Raw genomic sequence first — 19,482 nt, forward strand, 5'->3', positions numbered from 1 at the left:
AGACAGAGACTCTTACCACCTTGGTTATCTTCAAAGGTAACAAATCCAAGTTGACTGATATTTCCAAAGTTGCAAAAGGCATGGCATTGGTATAGACCATTAATAACACTAATGCGTTGATCATTGCTATTGAGATGACACATAAAGCAATGTTCAACCAGGCCCAAGTTAGACATCTGAAGGATATGGTTCAAGAATTGCAAATGAGGGAAACTGAGATGAAAAAAATAATAAACAAAATCCATATGAAGGCAAGAAGGTTAGAAAAGGAATTGCATGAGTTTAAAAACCACTGAGGCGTCTAGTGTTGTAATTCGCGAACCATCCCTTGTCATTACTATTGAGGGAAAACAAAATGAAGAGCCAAAACATGAAGATGTGCAAAAGGATTGTGTTTGTGGAAACTTAGAAGATGTTCTTATCTTCAGAAAAAGAATCATTTTATGCAAGTGTCATGAGATATATGAAGGTTTTTTGATGGTCAACCATACGTTGGATTTCTTTAAGAAGAAGAATATTGTGTTGTCAGAAATTGAAAGGAAGTGGAAGCCTTCTGGATTTGAGTTGGGTAGGCTCTATGAAGTGACAAAGAGAGATTGAGATTACCCCTCCCAAATTAAGGCCAAAATCAATATCCTTGATGCAATATCTAAAAATCAAAGTTACATCGATCAAGAACACCAAAATATAGAGAAAAAGTTGGAGCCTTTTATTTCCTCATATCGTTGGACCATTCCTTCTATCAGAGAAAAAGATGCGAAAGTTAAGGATTTGGAAAGCTGGAGTAATGAATTGACACTATTGCCACAAAAGGCCCTGGCTAAGTTCAAAGGGGAGAAGAATTTCCAAATAGACACATTCCATAAATTACTGGACAAGATGATTGCCATGGAGAATAAGTTCACCAAATTTCAGATGGACTTAAGGGTTGCTAAAGCGAGGAAATGATAAGACTTGCAGACATTCATTCTATAAGTGTCCAAATTCATATGGACAACATGTGCTGAGATGGAAAAATGGGCAGATGATTACATGACTATCCCTAAGGTGGCATCAATGGACACAGTAAACAATGAGGAAGAAGACATGGATCAAGCTGAATAACCCATTAAATGTTTTTAATATTTTAGCATGTTTTTAAATGTTTTTAATATTTTTAACATAATTACCTCTTTGAAAAGGTTAGTTGCACCCTTTCATTATGTGTGTGTGTGTGTGTGCACGTGCATGCGTGCTTGCGTGCGTGCATGTGTGCGTGTGTGTGTGTGTGTGTGTGTGTGCGTGTGTGGGTGCGTGTGCATGTGTGCATGTGCATGCGCGTGCGCGTGCGCGTGTGTGTGCATGTGTGTGCGTGTGCATGTGTGTGCGTGTGTGTGTGCGTGTGTGTGTGTGTGTGTGTGTGTGTGGAGGCAAAACAAGTATGTACAACTAGATAAGGAAGCCTGTGTGTGTGTGCGCACATGCATGCATGCGTGTGTGTGTGTGTGTGCGCGCACGCATGCATGTGTGTGTGTGTGTGTGTGTGTGTGTGTGTGTGTGTGTGTGTGTGTGTGTGTGTGTGTGTGTGTGTGTGTGTGTGTGTGTGCGCGCGCGCGCATGTGCGTGTGTGTGTGCGTGTGCGTATGCATGTGTGTGTGTGTGTGTAGATGTTATTTAGACATAGCAATGAACACATGAAGTAGAACAACTAGGGGTTTTAAGCAATTTCTTGTTGGTGTATGCAATTGATACCACTTTGTTGTACTTAATTACATTGAAGGCAATATAAAAGATACTTTAAGTTCCGAACTTGAGCATTTGGTTTTACAACTGTTTGCATTCTTATTTGTCCTCTTGGATTCATACTATTGTCTGATGGATTGAACTCAGTATGTGCTCTTGACTACTACATATTTCATGCAATGCAATATTTGTCTAATTGATCTCCTTAATTTAGGTTATAGTCATTTAAACTAGGGTTTGTATTTCAAGTTATATGTCCAGTAGTTGATGGTGTGCACATTGTCTCTGAAGGGTTTTTATAATAAGATCATACAAGTGTTGACTCCATTTGTCCAATGTTGGATTAAGAATTGGTCTTGCACATTTCTTTTAAGTTGATATAGAGTTGTAGTTGGTGAAGCTCTTTGCCTAAGATTTGTGTAGAAACATGCCCATTAACTTTCTTCAAATGACATCTCATAATTATTGGTTTCATAACCTTGATTTGTCTTGGAAAGATCGCATGTCATTTTCAATAGTATCGTCTAAAAAGCCTTCATTTAGAAGTATTTAACCATTTTTGAAATATCATATTGAAGGTACACCCTCTCAGGTTTTGCAAGGCCTAAGAGAAAGGGTATTTGATTCTTGAAGGATCAAACTCATTCGTTGGCCAAATTGTGTTAATTATCTTAGTATTGAGTAGGAAGTTCATAGGATTTCAACCAACAATTTGAAGAACCAACAGGCCCCATCCAAGACCTTATAAAGATGCCCGATTAGAGTTTGATCCCCCTCTACCAAGCAAAGAACTCTAAATGAGAGCTTTGAGACCTAGAATTGAAAAGTAAACACAATATATTAATCATTAGAGTTACAATTAGTGGTGAAAGACTTGCATTTAACCAAAAAAAAAAAAACCTTTTGAAATTTTTATCTTCACATTTTTTGTAGTTCTCTATGCAAATTAGTTATTGAAGATAATGCATGTAAAACTTTATCCATCAAGCTTCTTCAAATAATTTGAGTCTAACTATGTGTGCCTCACAAATATTTTCTTCAAATCCTTAAAGAAATAAGAATACTTTGTAATGTTAAAAAAATTTATTGCAAACCTTGTTACTTTTGCTCTTGCCAAATCCTTCCCTTGGTTGTGTTCTCTCATCACGCGAGGAACTCAAGGGAGATTGTAGATGTATTTTGTGATCTTTCTTACATCCTCTACAACTGGTCTCAGTCAATATCCTTGATGCAATATCTAAAAATCAAAGTTACATCGATCAAGAACACCAAAATATAGAGAAAAAGTTGGAGCCTTTTATTTCCTCATATCATTGGGCCATTCCTTCTATCATAGATAGGGATGCGAAAGTTAAGGATTTGGAAAGCTAGAGGAATGAATTGACACTATTGCCACAAAAGGCCCTGGCTAAGTTCAAAGGGCAGAAGAATTTTCAAATAGACACATTCCATAAATTACTAGACAAGATGATTGCCATGGAGAATAAGTTCACCAAATTTTAGATGGACGTAAGGGCTGCTAAAGGGAGGAAATGGTAAGACTTGCAAACATTCATTCTATAAGTGTCCAAATTCATATGGCCAAAACGTGCCAAGATTGCAAAATGGGCAGATGATTACATGACTATCCGTAAGGTGGCATCAACGGACACAGTCAACAATGAGGAAGAAGACATGGATCAAGTTGAATAACCCATTAAATGTTTTTAATATTTTAGCATGATTACTTATGTAATTGGTTAAGATAATTATCTTTTTGAAAAGGTTTGTATTTTTGTTGCACCTTTCATTTTTATGAGAGGGGTGTGTGTGTGTGTGTGTGTGTGTGTGTGTGCGCGCACGCACGTCTGTGCGTGTGCATGTGCGTGTGCGTGCGTGCGTGTGTTGTAGATGTTATTTAGACATAGCAATGAACATATGTTTGCCCATGAAGTAGAACAACTAGGGGTTTTAAGAAATTTCTTGTTGATGTATGCTGATACCAATTTGTTGTACTTACTTACATTGAAGGCAATATAAAAGATACTTTATTTTCCCAACTCGAGCATTTGGTTTTACAACTGTTTGCATTCTAATTTGTCCTCTTGGATTCATACTATTGTCTGATGGATTGAAATCAATACATGCTCTTGATTACCAGATATTTCATGCAATGCTATATTTGTCTAATTGATCTCCTTAAATTAGGTTAAAGTCATTTAAACCAGGGTTTGTATTTCAAGTTATATGTCCAGTAGTTGATGGTGTGCACATTGTCTCTGAAGGGTTTTTATAATAAGATCATACAAGTGTTGACTCCATTTCTCCAATGTTGGATTAAGGATTGGTCTTGCACATTTCTTTTAAGTTGATATACAGTTGTAGTTGGTGAAGCTCTTTGCCCAAGATTTGTGTAGAGACATACACATTAACTTTCTTCAAATGACATCTCATAATTATTGGTTTCATAACCTTGATTTGTCCTGGAAAGATCACATGTCATTTTCAATAGTATCATCTAAAAAGCCTTCATTTAGAAGTATTTAACCATTTTTGAAATATCATATTGAAGGTACACCCTCTCAGGTTTTGCAAGGCCTAAGAGAAAGGGTATTTGATTCTTGAAGGATCAAACTCATTCGTTGGCCAAATTGTGTTAATTATCTCAGTATTGAGTAGCAAGTTCATAGGATTTCAACCAACAATTTGAAGAACCAACGGGCCCCATCCAAGGCCTTATAAAGATGCCCGATTAGAGTTTGATCCCCCTCTACCAAGCAAAGAACTCTAACCGAGAGCTTTGACACCTAGAATTGAAAAGTAAACACAATATATTAATCATTAGAGTTACAATTAGTGGTGAAAGACTTGCATTTAACCAAAAAAAAAAAAACCTTTTGAAATTTTTATCTTCACATTTTTTGTAGTTCTCTATGCAAATTAGTTACTGAAGACAATGCATGTAAAACTTTATCCATCAAGCTTCTTCAAATAATTTGAGTCTAACTATGTGTGCCTCACAAATATTTTCTTCAAATCTTTAAAGAAATAAGAATACTTTGTAATGTTAAAAAAATTTATTGCAAACCTTGTTACTTTTGCTCTTGCCAAATCCTTCCCTTGGTTGTGTTCTCTCATCACGCGAGGAACTCAAGGGAGATTGTAGATGTATTTTGTGATCTTTCTTACATCCTCTACAACTAGTCTCAGTCAATATCCTTGATGCAATATCTAAAAATCAAAGTTACATCGATCAAGAACACCAAAATATAGAGAAAAAATTGGAGCCTTTTATTTCCTCATATCATTGGGCCATTCCTTCTATCATAGATAGGGATGCGAAAGTTAAGGATTTGGAAAGCTAGAGGAATGAATTGACACTATTGCCACAAAAGGCCCTGGATAAGTTCAAAGGGGAGAAGAATTTTCAAATAGACACATTCCATAAATTACTAGACAAGATGATTGCCATGGAGAATAAGTTCACCAAATTTTAGATGGACGTAAGGGCTGCTAAAGGGAGGAAATGGTAAGACTTGCAAACATTCATTCTATAAGTGTCCAAATTCATATGGCCAACACGTGCCGAGATTGCAAAATGGGCAGATGATTACATGACTATCCGTAAGGTGGCATCAACGGACACAGTCAACAATGAGGAAGAAGACATGGATCAAGTTGAATAACCCATTAAATGTTTTTAATATTTTAGCATGATTACTTATGTAATTGGTTAAGATAATTATCTTTTTGAAAAGGTTTGTATTTTTGTTGCACCTTTCATTTTTATGAGAGGTGTGTGTGTGTGTGTGTGTGTGTGCGCGCGCACGTCTGTGCGTGTGCGTGCGTGCGTGTGTTGTAGATGTTATTTAGACATAGCAATGAACATATGTTTGCCCATGAAGTAGAACAACTAGGGGTTTTAAGCAATTTCTTGTTGGTGTATGCAATTGATACCACTTTGTTGTACTTACTTACATTGAAGGCAATATAAAAGACACTTTATTTTCCCAACTCGAGCATTTCGTTTTACAACTGTTTGCATTCTAATTTGTCCTCTTGGATTCATACTATTGTCTAATGGATTGAAATCAGTACATGCTCTTGATTACCAGATATTTCATGCAATGCTATATTTGTCTAATTGATCTCCTTAAATTAGGTTAAAGTCATTTAAACTTGGGTTTGTATTTCAAGTTATATGTCCAGTAGTTGACGGTGTGCACATTGTCTCTGAAGGGTTTTTATAATAAGATCATACAAGTGTTGACTCCATTTTTCCAATGTTGGATTAAGGATTGGTCTTGCACATTTCTTTTAAGTTGATATATAGTTGTAGTTGGTGAAGCTCTTTGCCCAAGATTTGTGTAGAGACATACCCATTAACTTTCTTCAAATGACATCTCATAATTATTGGTTTCATAACCTTGATTTGTCCTGGAAAGATCACATGTCATTTTCAATAGTATCATCTAAAAAGCCTTCATTTAGAAGTATTTAACCATTTCTAAAATATCATATTGAAGGTACACCCTCTCAGGTTTTGCAAGGCCTAAGAGAAAGGGTATTTGATTCTTGAAGGATCAAACTCATTCGTTGGCCAAATTGTGTTAATTATCTCAGTATTGAGTAGCAAGTTCATAGGATTTCAACCAACAATTTGAAGAACCAACGAGCCCCATCCAAGGCCTTATAAAGATGCCCGATTAGAGTTTGATCCCCCTCTACCAAGCAAAGAACTCTAACCGAGAGCTTTGACACCTAGAATTGAAAAGTAAACACAATATATTAATCATTAGAGTTACAATTAGTGGTGAAAGACTTGCATTTATCAAAAAAAAAAACCTTTTGAAATTTTTATCTTCACATTTTTTGTAGTTCTCTATGCAAATTAGTTATTCAAGACAATGCATGTGAAACTTTATCCATGAAGCTTCTTCAAATAATTTGAGTCTAACTATGTGTGCCTCACAAATATTTTCTTCAAATCCTTAAAGAAATAAGAATACTTTGTAATGTTAAAAAAAATTATTGCAAACCTTGTTACTTTTGCTCTTGCCAAATCCTTCCCTTCGATGTGTTTTCTCATCATGTGAGGAACTCAAGGGAGATTGTAGATGTATTTTGTGATCTTTCTTACATCCTCGACAACTAGTCTCAGTCAATCTAGATTGCCTTTGTTCTCCAAAGGTCAAGCACATGCATTGCACAAGGAGTCCAAAAATGAGTACAATATTTTTGTTCAAAGATCTTACCCACTACCACATATGCTGCTACATTGTCGATTATGATTTGCACCACATTAACAATTCCCAGCTCCATTGCAACTTGTTATAACATTACAACCAAAGTTTCAACAATCTTGACCCAGTTGGAGGCATCCACAAATTTCAAAAACACCACATCATCCTTGTAAGAAAGTATAAAATTAATGATGGTGTGGTTTTTGCCTTCCATCCGTCGATTTAAAAGAATGGTGCAGACACATGTTACCATTGTAATTTTTTCTTTTCTACCGCTTCTTTGGCCTCCAAAATTGCATATTTGAGAAAACTACAAGTAAAAAGTAAAATTAATGTTAAGTACACAATTTAGATCAAAAAAATATCTTGCATTAAAAAAAATTACTATAAAACTAGAAAAAAATATAGCTTTACATTCTTAAAAAAAGTCAGCATAAGATATCAAGATTCAAATCTAAAAGTTTAAAAAAAAAACATTTAAAAAATAGAACAAGTGAACTTATCTCACTCAAATCTACACGCAAAGATGGCTTTTAGCCTTTTCCCATGACAGTAATTTGAATAACAAAATTCAACCAATATGGATTTTCTGCAGCATTGAAGAGGATATTGTTGAAGTACTAGAAATCAACACAAGCAATGTCTACTTCCCAATGTACATCACTATTCCATGTAGCACCCTCCATTAGTGGTTGTGCTCCAAGTGTGTTTCTATGCACAAAAAATCTATCTATAGAAGACGATTGCAGCACTAATAGTGGTGCTCTACTAGAAGCAACACAACTGGTGGTCGAGGGGATACTGGATTTGTGGATGCATGGGCCACAAAGAGAGCACACTATGCCCTTAGCTATTGCTTCTTCAAGATTGACTAATGCCTTGAGATTCAACATTGATTGCCCTCATGACTAGTTTTTCCCTTTCCCTTTGCATTTTTTTATCTTCTTGGGCAATGAAAAAGTCATCCATTTCTTATTTTATTTCTTTTGTGACTACATCATGAAGTGGTATTTCAAGTAGTGTATGCCTCCACTAATTAGTTTTTCATATTTTATGTAGATTACACTATTAATTTTAAGTCCAAATGCATACTTCCAAGTCTTATCTCTAGTCCTTTTAGGGCATGTGCGTACACATCTAGATGAACATGTGTTCTTTGAGGCATTGATAGACCTTGTAGCTAACATCTAACCCATTTAAACCTAGATCAACAAAGAAAACAATTTCAAATACCTCTTCAACTCTGCTTCAAATCCCCTAAAAATTTCTCTAGATCCCTACATATTACCTTTCAAAACCTTGGAAGCCTTTTTTTTTTGCCTAAACTCAAACTGCATAATAGGATTTTGTTTTGTTGTTTTCACCTATTATGCAAATGTAGCCAATAAATAAAGTACTTATTGCCAACTTATTGACGATACATTGACAACTCTAATTAAGTTAACGTATTGGCAATGAAGTGGCTTTTATCCCCACATAGAATTTATAGTGATAAATTGACTTATCACCAACAAACTGGCGATACATGCATCTATGATATATGCAACATTACACTTTAATGGAATAGACCGTGAATGATGGCATCAAGGGATTATACGATTGGACATTCCAAAATCACTTCCTTTGTAGAGTTCACAAAAAGATTAATAAAAAGGTTTGATAACAAAGATTCCAAATTACATTTCAAGGAACTAACTCAAGTCAAACAAAGGAGCTCAATCAAAGAGTATATCATGGAATTTCAAAAGAAAAAAAATGTTCTTGTCATTGACACATCGGAAAGAGGCTTGGTTTTCTCTTTATTGATGGTTATTGGATCCATTGAAAGTTTCAATTAAGGCACTCAATCCCCAACTCCCTGTAAGAAGCCATAAAAAGAGGCACAAGATATGCAATCAGGATACACCTAAAGAAAACCTACATCCAAGGAGATATCAATCCCCAATAAACCAACTAATGTAGATAGTAAGAAGGAAACCACTAGTCAATTATAGTTAGACTTTGAGACAAGACAAGAATTGAGGAGAAATGTTTTCTTCACAAATAAAGAACCTCAGACACTACAACATTGATGCTTATATTGAGATAAGTCCTAATAGTGAGGATGAGGCAATCGATATCAATAGTGATGACAATGACCAATTAAAAAAAACCACCCTTAGGTCCAAACAAAACTGGGACCTTAGCCACCTTAGAAGGGTCTCCTCAAATACCTTTCAAAAAAGTGGCAACCTAGAAGGAAAGAATATAAACATCCTTTTGGATAGTGCCTCCAACCATTACTTTATTAGTCAAAATCTTAGTGACCTCACATGACATACCAAGCCATGAACAAGAAGTTGTTGAGATTAAGATGGCCATGAGTTTAGTGTATTATAATACCATAACACCCAAACTAATAATCGTCATGGGAGACTATTCTTACACTAAACATTTTAAGGTAATTAAGCTTGAGGATATTGACATAATTCTCAACACTTAGTGGATGAGACTGATGGACATCTTTGAACAAAATTTTTGGACTTGACCTTCACTTTCAAGAGACAGGACCAAAACAACCTTTTACAAATTGCTAGACAAGGATGTCCCAACAATCACAACAAACAAAAGATAAGTTACAAGCCAAAATCACTTCCATTCCTCAAAACTAAGTACGGTAACATCCTTCCCTCTCAAAAAGACTCAAGGAAAATATGATAAGACATTCAACAAATGGAACTACCAACCAGCCAAGAAATCAATACCACAAATTGAAGTTTTCAAGGAGAAAGATGGCGGAACTAGACAATGTCTCAATTATAAGAATTGTCTTATAGGGGAATAAAGTCAAATGCTTATGGGCAAGCATTTTGAAGGAGGGGAGAGTGTAATCTCCCTAACTTTAAAACATCTACCTTATGCATTAAATAAATGCACAAAGGACAAACTAGACCTTGTCTCTTGTAAGTAAATTTTCTAATACATTAGAAAATAAATGAAGTATGACAAGGTTCCCAATTCTCTAAGTGATTGATGCAGTTAGACAATCACCATGGCATCGATGCTCCATGCAGCTAGTGTTGGAAATTAAAATTGGAACAATTGTTATGTGGTCATTGACGTCAAACCTATTGGTGAGACATTTACTAACAATGTAGAGTGTCATATTATTTGATTGATGAAGAGGATTTGAAAAGAGGAGATAGCAAGGTGAGTTAGTCAAGTTGTTGAAGAGAGAAGTTAAGTATTATGGAATTACAATGAGCACTTGATAAGCTCATCATTGACAAGATAATGTGTTGTTTAATCATTATATGAAGTAAAGAAGACGAGTGAATTGATATATGAGAGAGATGACAAGAAGTTGAGAAAAACTCTAAGCTTGATTGAGTATCAGTGTTGGTCGGTCAATGAAGCAAATGAAGCATAAGATTAAGAAACTTAAGAAGAAGCTAAACAAATAGTATAAGTTGACTGATAGTTATTGTCGAGTAAGTTGATGAAGGAAATGTTAGTATCGACCGAGTTCCAGTAACGAACGAGCAGGATAGTGAATGTTAAGTGAGACAGGACAATGACTGTCAAGCTACATAGTGATGAGAGAGGAGAAGAAATTAGTGATTGTCGAGTGATAAAAAAAGTTACACTTCATGAAAGAATCGAATTTGAGGCCAAAATAGTTGAAATTTTGAACTAGTTAAAATGCGAGGATGATTAGGATTGATTAGCTGGCATATTTAATGTATGAAGAGAGCTTGTTATGCAATCAAAGGCAAGGATTTGATCAGGAAGTTTCTCGAAGGAGAAGGAGAACAAAATGATGGAAGGATTCAATTAATCTAACCTAACCCTAAGATTTATGGTGAAAGCGGAAAAATATCAAAATTACCTATTTAAGGAGGCATAAGAGATGTTTTCTAAGGTTGGTTCATTGTTGATTGGTCATCTTAAGGAGAACTTGTGAAGTGTAGAGCAGTAGAGGAGTAGTGAAGAGATTAGTGAAGTGTGATTACTTGAAAGGATGTCAAGCAGATCAATGATGGAGATGATAATGGAGTTCAATCAATGAACCAACATATGAGTGAATGGAGATCTGAATTTGCAAAGTGAGTTGTATTTTATAGATCAAACCTATTGTTACATTCTAACCATTGTGGCAATCAAAATCCTTTAATCAAGGTTGACCTAATAGTCATTTTGTAAATCATTTAATCAAAGTGACATTCTAATGGAACGATCCAAAGTCCTCTAACTAGGCCTCTCCTAACCTGGTGATTAAATCATTTAACAGGGTCACACCTAACAACGTGTTTTGTAACCTTTAATAGGGTTGGCCCTTAACCGAGCTCACTTCAGAAGAGTGAAAAAGCGGTAGCATGTTACTTGGTGGTTTTTTCCAAATTGGGTTTCCACGTTAAATTCTGGTGTCAAAGGGTCATTTATAGACTGAGTTGTTTAATGAGATTGTTTATGTTGTTTGAAGTTGTTGAAAGTTGAATTGGTACATCTAAATCATTCTAACAGCCAGTATTGTTATGATACAATCCAACGGGGATCTTTACTACGATCACTCTAAGATGGCATTGTACCATCCTGACTTCATGAAGGTCACATGGCATGATGGTTAGTTGAGTCCACCCATCATCATGTAACCATTTTTCATTTTGCATCAAGTAGCTAAATAGTGACTGCATTCATATGTTGTCATTCATAATTGCACCACACAACATCCCATATTTCATAGCTGCATTATACATTTATATTTCATTTCGCGGTCATTCATTATTATACAACACTACCACACCATACCACTTTGCATTCACATCTAGCATATACACATCAGCCACATACCTTACATAATTGCATGCATACAATGATACTTGTGATCAACTAAGTCAATTAATATCAACTTAGTCAATAATGATATTAGATAATGTCAACAATGATTATTGTAATTATGATGGGATGCATCTCTTCCCTGTGCCTTGTCGTTTGACAAGCAATGAAATATGGAGTTCAAAGGCATTGCGTAGATATTAACTCTTTTCTTATTATCCTTTGGATATGCTCTATTCAGAGCCAGCCACTTAATTGGCCATTTGGGTGCAAGTGCAAATAAAAGATATCAAAGAAGGCATCTAAGGTAAGACCAATTTTATATTGCTCATTGAATACAGCAGTGAAGTGCAAATTATCATTGTTGATCAGACACAGAACTAATTGTTTCAAACGATCAGTACCAACTGCACATTATCCATTGATATATATTCAGACATAGCTGCATTGTTGATAGCACATTTCAATTGTAAATCAGATATAGTCTTCGATCTATCACAATCTGTTATAAAATCCATTGCGCACAGTGTACAGGTCTATTGCATCTGGCAGTAAAACCATTAATTGTACACAACTTGATTGTATAGATACATTCATACATATGTTCCACTACTTGCTTCAGTACATTCATTTAGCATGTAGGAAGAAAGTTAGAGTAATTGGTCCAACATCATTTCAATACCAAAATGGGGCCATTAGACATCCATATTCTGGGATTGTACACAATGGCATGGATATATTACTAAGATTTACCTCAGTTGCATGATTGGTATTTTGGTAAAAATATGGAAAGGTGTAATATGTTGTTTTAATTGAATCTTTTGATGCAACACTTTACTTGAACTAGAGATCAATAATTTTCATCACATGCTTTTTCAAAGTAAAAACCAATCCAAGGTGGACAGAGTTAGAGACTTGTAGGTTCTTTCTCATTAAACTAAGGCTCATTGTGCGGTGGCATTAGAATCAGTAGACCTATCTCGAAGGCCCTTCCCAGCACAAAACTTCTACCAAAGAGTCCACTAACACAATACCCATCAACCTATAAGATGGTGTATTACATACTATCTTTCAATCTATAGAGTAATTGAGCTCCTAGAGGACTTCATAGTTTGATCTGTCGCTTGTAACATATTTGGATGCAGAATATGAAATGATGGTCCCATCTAACATACAATTCATTTATGAAATGAAAAGTTTGAATTTTTGTCTACTATTTCAAAATTTTTAATTGTAAAAGGGGATTATAATAAGCACACTATTTGACTTCATATAACTTGAATTACCCCTATAAATTGATCAAATTGCTAGTACAGTTTTCTTATGCCTCTTTACAGGTCCAAAGATTCCTGACCATGTAAAACTCAACATCAGAGCAACAGCATTAGCCAACATGGCATGTCTAAGATATTGCTATAAACACTAAATGTTTGATTCCCAACTCTTTTTGCAAAAAGACATACGTAGAATATTTGGTCTCAATTAGATTGCTTATCCAAAATTTCCCCTGATTTTATGAATCACTCAATCAAAAGATTTTGTTAGTCCAACAATTATTAATTTTTCTCTACATACTTTGTTGCTACAGAACTATCGACTAATTCACGCCATTGCTTTTGAAAAACTGATGGCTGCCATCATTCTCATTAAGGTATTTAATTTCATTTTAGTTCAAACTATCTTGCCTGATTATTTGATGTAACAACAGGTGCAAGCAATTTCTGTAGGCATACTGGCAGCAGGATGTTCGTAATCTTATTTCTTAAAATCCTTTGTATTGCAATGAATAATGAAGATCAATCAAAATACTAAAAGCTGAATTTGTTATGCACATCTGATTAAAAGATGAGGATCAAAATCCAAAAGAATGAATAACAAATCCAAATAGAGAACATAATATTTTTATAAGTCATATCAAATGGTGTGAATTGTAACAATGGTGCCAATTTTTTTAAATTTTGAGATATATAAATAATAAAGTTCGCATATATACAGTTTGTTGAAAATGGTTAAGTCAAGAAAAATCTCAATATGTTGATAGCAGAAACTATATGACACCACCTTATACTGCATATGATGATATATATATACAGTCACAGCAACGGACCATAAAACTGATTTCTTATAGCTGGGTCAATGGATAACACCAAGTAAACCCATGCAGTTCCAAATGGCACTGTTATGCTTACACAATAAAGGAAACAAAAAATTATTAGTTCAGAAAACCATTTGTACATAAATGACGATTTGATCTTTTATTTTACAAAGATTCCCAATTTACAACATAATCTGCACATGCACTGGCTAAGAGCACAGAATCAGGTTGGTCCAAATTTACAAGCTGCAAAATTGACAACTTGGTGCTTGGAAATGTACTGCCCATAGAACAAACTCATTCCAATCTGCGTCGATACATCAAAACCTAGCAAAGCACAATGACATGTATTAAACTCAAACTCTGCAATATAAAGAAAGCATTTTCATTACTATCACTTTTGCAAGTGTTATATTTTTTTTCAAGGCTATGAACCTCACTAGTTACGCACAGACAGACACATAATAACTGCTGCTTCTATTCATGCGAGTCACTTAGAGAGGGTGAAACCTCCAATAGAAGCTACTTTGAGGGGCAATCTTCCCAATTAAATAAAAAATGCATACAACGCATTATGTTCTGAGCAGTATTTTTTTGACTTTGGTACAATGGAGGAATGGCCATTAAAACTAATATTTGAAAAAAATATTATGAAAAGAAGCTGAAATTTATACACTTTTGTAGTCTGACAATGACTTAATTACGTAATCAACAAATATTTATAGTCCATCAAATTCAACATAAAATTACAAATTAACAAACAGAACACAACAGCTGGTATGACTGATTGTCCAATGCAAATTTCATTGCATAATATTCATTGAAACTGGTACTCGTCCACTCCTACAAATGAGCCATGACCAACCTTATATGCACAGCCTGATCCTCAGTAATGTGTTCTCAAACTCTACATTCCACCATGTTGTTGGACTCTTCTTGTATTCAGTTGACTTGTGATCCATGAAGAATAAGGTACAGTGTTCAACGACAAGCTTGACTACTCTCTTGTAGATAAGCCCATTCTGCTTGCTAGTGTGAATGGAGTATGCAGATCAGTTACTCTTAGCATCAATGATGGAGGTCCATACAACTAGAATCAACACAATGGTTTTCATATGTGAAACTTTTCCTATATATCTTTTCCAAACACATGTAGCTCCTCTATTTGGTAAATCTGGTCCACTTGTGTCAGATCAGTGTGAAGTCTTATGTGCTAACATTGTAATTGCCTTCAAAAATCCCTCTTCACCTCCACATCATCTATAGGGATAAATCTACCAAGCCTTTGCATGTATCACTTTCAGTTCAATGCATGAGTAGCAATGTGCAAAGAAGTGTTTAGCTTCTCCCACCTTCATTTGGTTAAGTATCCTATTAATGCATTCATGCATCTACCCAAGACTGAGAGTATGAGAGTCTTAATATTTGATCACCATGAAAACTAGGGGGATACAACAAAAGCTATGTACTTGGCATCTAAGAGAAAAGTGTTCACTACTTCCCTCACCCTCCAACCCTTGCTCTATCTTGGAATCAGTGGGCAGTTCCACTCTTGCGTCCTAATCATTAATTCAAGGACTCTTGTAACTCAATCATTCTCTCCAATAAAATGAAGTGGGATGCCTATATGGTTTCAACAGGTTTGAAGACAACTCCTTGAGCAATCAATTATCCAGACAAACATGTTTTTTTATATTTGCAAATTAAAGTAACAGTTCCACTCCCTCCATTTTTTGGCAATTAGATGCTTTTAACACATTTGGGTCACATTTTTCAAACCTAGACACATTGTGACACTAATGTGCATGCCTTCACCATGTATGAGTGTTGGTAAATACTAGCATGCCACAAATAGCATTATACTACCATATATGTTATCCTCTTATGCCACAAAGGGTTTTGTGTTGACACAATAAAGTACATCTAACAAAGAGATACAAGAATGTAGTGTGATATCCACACAAAAAGTTGGGCATTGCACATAAGGTTGTGTCATATTGCACACTACAGTAGTGGTCTTGTTGTACCACACAAATATTTGACTCTTTGGTTGGGGGGAGTGGGGTGGGGAGAGGATGGTGGAGAGAGTTTTGTAATACCTCATGAGACTCATTTCTTGACCCGCATATGAGTTATATATAACTTAAATGGCTTTAAATACACCATAACATGCCTACATAAGCTAAGAATGGGATAAGTATCAGCAAGTAAAATGTATAATTGTGGAAAAAAGATGGGAGGATTATGAAAAGGCATAAAGAAGTCATATAAGGGAGAAGTCAAGGGTGAGACTAAAGTGAAAGATATATGAGAGAAGCCAAGCTTATGGTTGGAGAATATCGGAAGAGCATGAACCATAGGAGCAATAGGGATGACTAGAGTGCAAAATGAATAAAAGCGTTGTCTTAACAGATGCAATAATGATGAATAAGGTTCGGTGCAGGTTTGATGACAGGAAGATCAATTATTGTGTTGTATTGATGATAAATTGGTTACTTACTTGTTGACTGTGTTCTTGATATACTGCTTGGTAGTAATTGATGTTGCAGTTTGTTTACAGTATGAATTTGTTGCTATGGTCATAAAGTTTGGTAAAGGGATGTGTTAGTGATGTTCTGTATGATTGCACATGTTTATGAGAAAGTTGGATTGAGTCATGATTGATTAAAGTGTAGCAAGATAGACTGGAAGCAGCACAAAGAACACAAAGTGATAGCTAGTGAATGATTTGATTGGCCTATCAATTCCTTATCAATTAAAGTGATGTGGTCATAGTATGTTTATCTTAACTTGTTTGTCTACGACATTCTATGATTGTTGCAGGAATGATCTACCACAACATGTCTGTTTTCGTTGTAGAAGATCAATGAGTGAAGAACAACAAAATGTTTGAGCAAGTATGAAAAGGTGATGCCAAATCGATGAGCAGTCATGATTTGATTGGTTGCAGTGGATGTTTGCAATTCCCAATTCACCTAATGACATGGCTAGATGATCTTTGGTGATTTTTTATTACTACAATGATCGAGGGGAATGGATTTTTGAAGGTTCTGGGTGTGCATTGAAGAAGTCAGCAAAAGACTAACTATTTATGTATTTGATCGATGTGCGATGGAATCTATGGCTGACTCATGTATGAATCAATTGTTTTAGAAGTCTAATACATTTTAGGGTTTGTTGATTGAGCAGGAATGATTGCAAATCATGAATTAAGGTGGTTGTAGCCTATTATGTAATGAAATGTATAAATAGGGATGTAGGATGAAACCCTAAGTGTAGATCATGGGTGAAAGGATTGCAATCAAGTGTAGTTATAGAAGTGATTGTGTACTCATTGGAAGTCTATTGGGAAAGTGAGATAGTGAGAGAGGGGGGTGAATCGAAATCTTTAAAAACTTTTATCTCCTTGAAAAAAATCAAATGCATTCACCTTTAACCCATCTCATATCAGCATCATGAATCATATAACCATAAACTGAAATAAATCTAACTATTCATCACATCCATAAACATGAAAGTAAATGTAAACACATAACACAAAAGATTTGGTTACCCAGAGACCCTCCAAGGTGAAGGTGATGACACCCACAAATCTTCACTACTACTGCAATAAAGTGTGCATGTTAAAGCTACAATGTTTGATCACTTCCGGTGATCTACCCTGTAAAGGGTCTGCCCTGCTAAGAGCTTACAAGACTTATTCAGTCTACCTTGATTAAAGGATTTAAACTTACAACTAAGTAAGCACTCTATTAGGAGATTTGTATATGCCTATTAGGACCACTCTGTTAAAAGATTTACCCTGATTCACTTGCTAGAATGTATCAGTACTTGATCCTTTGGTTAGCACTCTGATGCTTGAATACGGATCTCCTCTCTCTAATTCTAATATGATCTCCTATTTGATAAACTCTATTATGTCCTTCACTACTAGGTTGCTCTGCCTGATCTTTGCTTCTAATCATCAAACATAGCCTCTTTCGCACATACACTTCTATCTTCGCTCTCTATCTGTCTCAATGATTTAGGGTTTGGATCCTCCTTAAATAACCAATTGAAGAAGGTTTTAGATCATAATCAACGATCCAGATTTCTCCCTTTTGCCGCTTAATCCTTCCATTTTTTTGATTGGTTAGTTTGCCTTGCATAGGGATTAATGATCTCTAACAAAATGCGTAAACAACTCCTTAGCTGTCTCAACAATCATTAAATCGTGTATAGAAGTCGGCCAAAACGGTTTACATAAGTGTTTGTGACATTCCAAACACATATACCAAAACTGGTTTACTCGGCATATGAATATTCTGATGTTGAGTCATGACTAAGACTCATGTTGTCACTCGGCTTCTAAATGCTCAACACTAATTGTGTAACTCAGCATGAACTAACTTTGTTTAGCTCAACGTCTGCTGACTTCTTCACTGAATCGGCATAAACTGTCACTCGGTACATACTGGGGTGCTCAGCAACCTAAGACTTGCTTGGCTTAGAGTGAAATGTGAACAAGTCCAAATACATCTTTTGGCCTTCATTGGGTGGCTCGGTCACAGTGATTACCGACAAACTCTGCCTAGGAAATGACTAATTGTTTGACACTGATAGTCAACATGACTTGGAGATCAACATTACTAGTGTATTGTTGAGCTAAATTGGATTTGATCAAGCAAGGGAGTGTTTCTATTCATAGATCATTGTACTTGTTGATCCCTAATAGTTTCTACAAGAGAATCCTGTAACTGGGTAGATCCTAATAGATCTTTCTTTTAAATCCTTTAATAAGGCAACCCATTAACTTGGGTTTATATCCCTATATTGGGTTGATCCTAACAGATCAAAACTTCTAAGAAGACTACGGTAAATCCCTTAATCAAGTGGCTCCTAAGAGGGTTTGTTCTTAACCGAACATTTTAGTAAGCTCCTAATAGGGTCAATCCTTTTACAAGGTGCATTTCAAAAGAGTGCATATTCATGGTACCAACTCTCACTGTGATTTTTCCCTTATTCCCAAGGTCCCACAAGAAAAATAGTGGTGTCATCTTTGCAATTGTGTGGATTGTTGTTTAAGTTGGTTTTTTGTTGATGTTTTCATTTGCAAGTTTGTGTTGATGGCGAATGATATCAGTTAAGTTATTAAGTTTGGTTTTAATCTATGGATTTGATAGATTATTGATTCACCCACCCTTCCCCCCAGTAATCTTAACCTAATCGATACTAACAATTAGTATCATAGCTCTGGGCCTCTTTGGTGGAAAGCCTAACAGTTGGAGGAAAACATCAACATGATGAGGAAGTAAGGTCCAAAATTTTCAAAGGATAACTACATGATTTAGAGTAATTGCATGAGGATATGCCTAAAAGGTATGTAACCACAATAGTGGAAACATGTGGAGAATAGAAATGAGACACCTAAAGGAGAAATTGATGTAGATGAGATAAAGGAAAAAAACGATATACAAGTAATGGAAGCCATTGTAAGTACCCTATCTGATTTAGAGCATTTTAATATTCGTATGAAACTGCCTATGATGTTTGAGAAAAGTTAAAGAAAATTTATGGTGATAATAAGCACGTACGAAAGGCTAAGGTTAACAACTTGAAGGGAAAACATGATAACATGAAGATGGTAGG

The 19,482-nt window shown here is 35.4% G+C and overlaps 1 protein-coding gene across 4 annotated transcripts in view; it reads right to left on the reverse strand.

Moving 5' to 3' along the window:
* Window positions 1-6,173: 6,173 nt before the first annotated feature.
* Window positions 6,174-19,482, reverse strand: part of LOC149542571 (putative E3 ubiquitin-protein ligase RING1a) — an 89,025-nt gene continuing 75,716 nt past the window's right edge. For 2 of the 4 annotated variants that reach the window (XM_089797474.1, XM_089797475.1), the window contains exon 10: window positions 13,645-14,181. In XM_089797474.1, the coding sequence (XP_089653600.1) occupies window positions 14,152-14,181 (30 nt within the window). In that variant the 3' untranslated portion in view covers window positions 13,645-14,151. Of the gene's footprint in view, window positions 6,463-6,740; window positions 7,255-13,644; window positions 14,182-19,482 lie in introns of those variants that run through there. The other 2 variants (XR_016355477.1, XM_089797473.1) reach the window with 2 other exon arrangements.

Source organism: Cupressus sempervirens, chromosome 8 (assembly GCF_028749045.1).
Source record: "Cupressus sempervirens isolate cs-2001-9-10 chromosome 8, ASM2874904v1, whole genome shotgun sequence".
NCBI classification, from domain to species: Eukaryota; Viridiplantae; Streptophyta; class Pinopsida; order Cupressales; family Cupressaceae; genus Cupressus; species Cupressus sempervirens.